Below are 7,244 nucleotides of genomic sequence, written 5' to 3'. Positions count from 1 at the left end.
ATCTATCTATCTATCTATCTATCTATCTATCCATCCATCCATCCATCCATCTATCTGTGCTTATGGTCTCCAATAGAGGATGGAGATGAAATAGTGTCCTGTAATTGAAAACAGTTTGGCTAACCTTTTGAACTTTGGTTTTGGATGTCATCTATGGGACTATTAGAATTATCTTTGGTGAGGATCAATGCTACTAAAAACTCTTTAAGTCCCTAAAACCTCAAACATTAGATAATTTCAATGCACCCATCTGGACAAACTAAGGGCTAGTGGGGCTGTGAACACAACTCGAACTTCTGCTGCCCTGTCATTATTGGAAACTCCATAACCCTAATACATAATAAATCAATAAAAGCTCCCTGGACTTCCTCTTCATCTGGGAATTTCATTACTCCTTTCTAGTCTCTATTCTTCCTTGGGGAAACCTTATGGCAAAACGTTTCGGCAGTAAAACAACTGCACTTCTTTAATTGTCTTTTTGTAATGTTCATATCTCATAATTTGTCATGTTTTAAATCCGGTTGAGCTGTTAGGAGATAATTATCTGGCCAGTAATCTTTTATTGGTGGACAACGCAGGACAGCGCGCCCTGTTTATTCTCTTCATCGGCATCGCTTGCAGCAGCAGGGAAGATCAGGCAATTAGCTCTGAGTCCTCTGCTCCGCAGCCTGTGCATCCCCGGTTTTCCTTTGGATGTGAATGGTCCCTCTGCATCCCTTGCCCTGGAACTGTGCAGCTGAAGGGGATTGTGCTGAAACTAATGGGCAGAGTAGTTTTTGTTTTGGTCCTGCACTGCCATTGGCTGCTGGGGCTTTATAGCCTCTCTGCTCTATGCCTGTTGTAAAGTTAGCTGGGCTAATCTGTGCTGGAGAGTTTTTTGTGTTTCAAGTTTCTGAAATTGCCTGTTCTCTGACATTTTGTTGAACGCACCCTGGACAACCTCTGCCTGTGCCTAGTTCATTGCACCTTGCTTGATGGACTGATTAAAACGGTTTGACCTTGGCTTGTTTTTTGGATAACCTGGTATCCTTGTGCTGTTTATCTGTAGACTCATGGTTTGCTGCCATTCCATCCCTAGACACCATCCCTTGTGCACTAAGTCCTGGGGGCAACCGAGTGCTGGGAGACAAAACCTGAGGCTGAGCAGGGGCTTACTAGAGGGGAATACTGCGGTGTTAGATTGGGTGACTTGGTCTAGTGAGGATTGGTATTGACCAGGACCTAGCATGAGCTTTGTCTAAAATTATTCTTCAACTAATATGATTTGTAGTAAAATATTTTGATATTTGCCATAAAGCCCTCTCTTTCTAGCTGTTCTAATTTTGCATATCACTTAATATAGGGCTTGGCAAACTGGTATATTGGATGAAGAATCTTGAGTTAATTCTCTAGTATTGATGCCTAGTAAACTAACAATACAGTGTGGGGGAAGTGACTTTAACTATCTTGTCAGTAATAGATCTGCCAACTCCATAATAAGTCAAAATTAAGAAATAACGGGAAAAGACTTGGGTTTACTTGGCATAACGATATTTAAACATATTCATTTATATAACATCCAAAGTGCAAATTTCAATAGGGATCAATTACAAAAACAAAAGGAAGTGATATAAAAGACATTCAATCTAAAATATCCCTGAACCGCTATAGGTAGGGAAATGCCTGAAGAAGCCTTCTGGCAAAACATGTTGGGTAGAGAAAACTGAGCCTCCTTTCTACACTTGTCGCACCTCCTCCAGTCAGACAACTGATTGTCTAGTAAGCAAGGCATTATATAAATGAATATATTTGAATATCGCTTTTTGCCAAGTAAACCCCAGTTTTTTCTCGTTCATTTCTTCATGCTCTTCATTTTTACCTAGTAAATTATAAATAACAATTATTAATTTAATAATAATTTAATAATTAATAATTTTCAAAAACAGGAATCCTATGTCTTTCAAGACCACTCATTTTTTTAGTTTTGAACAAAATTGTGGTGTTAGAACTGTCATTCTCAACTAGGGTTCTGTAAAACCTGGGGGGAGGGGTCCTCCAGAGGTATCTAATATTTTGTTTAACAATAGCTAATTGACCTATTTGATGATCCTTGCATACATATGGGGCCAAAACCACTTGGTATAACCAGCTGCATGATGTTTTAAGGTGTCTCTAATTGTATTCTTCCCGCCATGGGATGGACATTATTTTTACTGGCCACCAATATAAAAGGTTTTTCTTTCACACTGACACCCCTAAAATTGGTTTTAATAGAGGTTCCCTGACACCTGAAAATTATGTCATTGAGAGAATCCTCTCTCAACCTTTTTAAACCTAGGAAACTCCTGAAATAAGGTTTAGAAACTATCTTAGTTTTCTATTGCTATATATCTCCTGGTTAAGGAAAATAGCTTTGTATATGTTTGTTGTCAGTGTATGTTAGTGAAAAGTGATGGAAAATTCAAAATATTTTCATCAGGACAGTAATGGAGGTAGAAATCTTTAATGTGGATGTTCCAGTGACCAAAATCAAAGAGGATATTTCAACTTTCTGATATATATCAGCTCAGGAAGTATAATCTTCCCAATGGAACAGAGATTGCAAATACAGGTAGTTCCCAGGTTAAGGATATTCGACATACAGACGCCTCCCAGATACGAACGGGGCTTCCCTGCTCGCTCCTCTGCAGGACGGAGGCTTGGAGGGGGGCAGTTTGCATGACTTGCAGAATAAATCTTTTGCCAAACACAGCTGAGGTTGTGGGTAATTTCTTTTTTTTGGGGGGGAGCTCTTTCTGTAACCTCTTGTAACTCATTAATGACCAAGACAAGCTCTGCATTTGTTTCTTTTTGCATATTAAAGCACAGCTTGCTCCAGAACTTAATGAATGTCTAAGCATTTGTTTCTTTGTTTGTGATTAGCTCACAGTGAGGATTTTATACAGTAACTGACACCATGCTGCCTAATAATATGTTGACACAAACATCTGTCCTAATTGCATTTATTAAAATATTGTTCAGGTTCCAACTTACATACAAAATTAACTTAAGAACATACCTACAGTTCCTAACTCATATGTAACCCGGGGACTACCTGTAAAACCAACTGACCATTCCCTATTCTGTGCACAGTTTGGACTTAAAATATACTTTAAACCTTCTTTACTAAAGACTACTAAACAAGCACTTTTATATTATGATTTATATTATTAATATTTTACCGGGTAAAGATATGTAAACTTACTTTTAAAGTTTAGATTTTCATTACTGTAGTTTCCACTTCCACATTCAGTGCTAACACGGGTTTGGAAGTTGCAGGCCGTTGTTATAGAGAGGCAAGCACCACATAGTTGCTCGATTCCACATGTTTTTTTCACTGTATTTAAACGTAGATCACCTATAAAAAATCACATAGCAGGTAAGGGCAAAACTGTTTTACAGCAGAACACCCATTCAAAACATTTTTGCAGTGCTTTTAGGACGATCTCTTTTAACTCAGTGTTTCCTTTTCTTATTATTATGCTGGTGTGAGTGCTAGATCAGTCTCTAGAATTCAGTTGTAAATTAGGTTGGATACATCTGAGAATCTGAATTAGGGGTTTACATAAGGGTTAGGGTTGAGGTCAGGGTTTGGGGGCTAAAAGATAGGTCAGTATCCGGGGGCAGGTAAAGGTTGTCTTATTTCTGCCTCAGAATTCACACTTGCAGAATTCCTCCTCTTGTGGAACTGGTTTCTCAAGGCTTCTTCCATATGGCACTCTGTGCTGCAATAACAGGCCCTAATGGCATCCCCTCCAAGGCACGACCAACACCCCTATGTTTCAATGGTGTGGGTTCACTCACAATTTGGAAACATAGAAGAAAATAGGAGCACCCCGGCTGCTAGATAAGCAAGGTAAATAAACAGGTTTTGTACTGTTCTCCTAGGCAAAAGAATATTTACCCTTAGGCTTTGTACACACTTAAGACTTTTGTCGTTGGATAGGATCATTCACAATCATTTCCAGCTACAAAAGACTTAAAGATGCATGAATGAATGCTATACATACAGTACGAAGGGGGAGAATGAGTGAGAGGCACCCTGCAGTCCTCTATCCCCTTCACTTGCATTATGGTTATTCATCGTTTGTTGTTCATGGATCCGCCATGACAGATCCATGAAGGTCATTGGGCACTCACAGTACACATGTCAGATTCTCACCGAATACCAGCCCCGAAACGATAAACGAAAGAGAATCATTTGATGTGTGTATGTAGCCTTTCAGCGCAGGTTTTTTTTAATTTACCGGAGTTTTGTTTCTCTAACTTTTTAAATTTGCATTTCATACACTCTTCCTTCTAAACACTGAGAATCACAATGATGGAGGCCGTGCTATTGACCTACAAAACAAGGTTAGGGTGAATATGGGCTCATAGACATGCTTTGAGATTGTATACTAGCAGAGACAATTTTAATAGAGATGTCCCCTAAAATTTTTTTTCATTAGACTTGCAACTCTAAGCAGTGCAGGTTTGTTGATGCATCAATTAAGATCATCATAGGTTTTTTTAAAACTGGACCTCCGGCAAAAATCCTATTTTTGTTACAGGAAAAATGTTTGTAAAGTATAACTTTTTCACTGTAATATTACATTGAAGACATTGCGAGTTAATTGCAGAGCCCTTGAATACTTTATTGTCACCATAATTGGGGGAAGGCTTTAAGGGACCTATGGAAAATGCCCCAAGTGGACATTTGGAAAATCAATTAGCTTCTTAAAAAGTTAAAGTTAGGGGAAAATACATTTTTAAACCTATCAGAGGTTACATATTTATTTTTTTACTTGGAACTTGTTCCATTATATTCGTCTGACACCCGACCCCCTGCAGTAATTTTTGTAACAATACTATGTTTAACAGGGGCTTTAAAGGGGGTATAAAATTGTGCTTTCTCAAATAAATATTAACATTTATTTACAGAAAAACTGCATACATTTTTTGGGAAAATTCACTTAGGTGTGTTACCCTCAGTCCAAGGTCCCGTGCAACAGTTTTGGTGTTATTACCATGTTTGGGGTATTTTACAAAACTTTCTCAGTTTTACCTGTTACTATGCACCATTATTATAAATTGCAGAAGGTTGACAGTGACAGCATCAGCATATATTAGAGGGACATGATAGGGAGTGAAAACAAATTGTTGCTTCATCAATAGGTACATGGAATGTGTTACAGATATAAAGTTTAGTAAGTTAGTAAAAGAAGTAACACAAGAGCACAAGGCTCACTTACCAACACTGCAATATTCTGACATTGTCATGCACTTGGATCCTTCGCAGGTAATCTCATCTTTTGTGCAGCATTTAGTAGAGCCAATAGACCAACATGTGTCACATTGGGTCGTGTATCCTAAAATACAAAAAGGCAACTTGAAGAAAAAAAATCTCGATGCCGATCAATGTGTTCTCCTAAACACTAACATCCCCAGTGTCAAATACTAGCTTTCAAATATTGGCTTTCTAGCTCAGGATCATCTTAAATAAAAATAGAGCAACAAGTACACGTGCACCCTTTCCTATCCATAAAAATTCCACTGGAATTTAGGGGAAAACATGTGTAGCCCCTTCCGTTTGGCAAAAACTGTAAGATTGTGAAGGAGAGACCCTGTCATTAGGTCATTCATCCAACCATCTTCCAATTTTTTAACCATCTTCCCATAAGAATAGAGTAGTTGTGCATTTAACATAACTTATTCATATTATTTATCTGTAAAAAAACTCCCTTGGGTAGACATCCAAATGCCCTGAAACTGGGCGACACCACCTTGGGTGGAATGTTAGCAGCCCCAGACATTTTTAAGCTGTCACTATCTAATATTCTCATTTGTTTGTTTCCCCATTAGCTATCTGAAACATGATGTGAAGGGGAAGACATACAAGTTGTTGCAGTAATTGCTCCAGCAAGAAGAGAGCACTATGAAAAAGTGAACAGTGCCAGACAAAAAAATAAAAAGAATCTAAAATCTAGTAAGTCCGGTAAGTTTGAAAGCAGCATAGGTAAATAAAAAATAAGTTCATGTCATGGTGTTTTAAATTAGCCACTACTACCCTCTGCTTTTGAATTTTTTTAGGGCAAATGTTAACCCTAAGGCCTAATTAAAAACAAATATATCATATCATCTCAAAATACATGTTACAGTTTATAAAAACATATCTACCCCTTCCTTTCTTTGTACATTTGTACACTTTTGTATTACTGTTTATATTTTGTATTATTATGTGTTTATATAGTACCAACATATTACTCGGAGAAGCTTTCAATCTAATGGCTCTGCCATTAAAATGCTAAATTAAGGGGGAGCTAATTAACCTACTGTTATGTTTTAGGATGTGCAAACTGCAGGGGGAGAAGATACAAACCCCTTGCCAGAATCTGAATCTGGGTCAATAGTGGTGCAAGACTGGTAAATATTCTTTTTTTGGAAAAAAGTTCACATACACAAACTCAATGCACGTTCTATAGAGTTTTTGAATTCCTTCCAGCATGTGAACTTTTTCCATTCAACAAACCTAAGATATAGTGCAGTTTATCAGTTTATGTTTCTTTTTTCCCTTTGTTTTTTACATGGTGATATTATCATTGTCCTAGACGGACAACACTTAACTTACCGTATTGTAGCTATGAAAAAGCGGTGTTACCCTGAGATGGTTGCCCTTTTTAGGATAGAACACCTCCCTCTTTCCTAATTTCAACAACATTAAGGCATGGTTTATTGTAGTCCATGTTGAGGACTTAGATTATAAGCTTTATATAAGGACAAGCAGCAATGCAAGTGCATGATTATTCTATTTTAAGCTCATCTTTGTACATTTGTGCAAAATAAGTTATAAAATACAATTATGTTTCATAAATATTTCTTACCTGTAGTAACCAAAACGCTCAAGATCATAAAGGCAAAGATTTTACCCATGGTTACGGAAGCCTCAGTTCAGGTTTGAAGGCTGGAAGTTGAATTCTTAGAAGTCTTGTCAGCTGTTTAACACTGGCTTGGAATGAAGAGTTATGATAAAAGCATAGATATATATACTTTATTAAGTGTCATGTTGCAAGGAAGTACCAAGGTGTAAATACTTCCTCTTTGGCGCATGTCATATTCTATGACCTACATTTCAGGATAATGTTTACTTAGATAACAATCTCAAGTGTCGGGATACACATGCATTTAGTATTTTTTTTAAATGATAGTTATCAAAAATTTTTGACCTGGAAAAGGCAGGCAGCACCATC

General features: G+C 37.5%; 1 protein-coding gene across 1 annotated transcript in view; it reads right to left on the bottom strand.

The window, feature by feature from the left end:
• LOC140341354 (uncharacterized) overlaps positions 1–6,989 on the bottom strand; it is a 9,649-nt gene extending 2,660 nt beyond the window's left edge. Inside the window, exons 1-3 of the mRNA XM_072427031.1 lie at positions 6,879–6,989; positions 5,250–5,366; positions 3,224–3,376 (exon numbers count right to left, since the gene is read on the bottom strand). Coding sequence (XP_072283132.1) covers positions 3,224–3,376; positions 5,250–5,366; positions 6,879–6,927 — 319 coding nt within the window. The 5' untranslated portion in view covers positions 6,928–6,989. The remainder of the gene's footprint in view (positions 1–3,223; positions 3,377–5,249; positions 5,367–6,878) is intronic.
• Positions 6,990–7,244: the final 255 nt, after the last annotated feature.

Source organism: Pyxicephalus adspersus, chromosome 11 (genome assembly GCF_032062135.1).
Source record: "Pyxicephalus adspersus chromosome 11, UCB_Pads_2.0, whole genome shotgun sequence".
Classification (NCBI taxonomy): Eukaryota; Metazoa; Chordata; class Amphibia; order Anura; family Pyxicephalidae; genus Pyxicephalus; species Pyxicephalus adspersus.
Note: the sequence above shows the minus strand (reverse complement) of the source record. Positions and strands in the feature narration are given on the sequence as shown.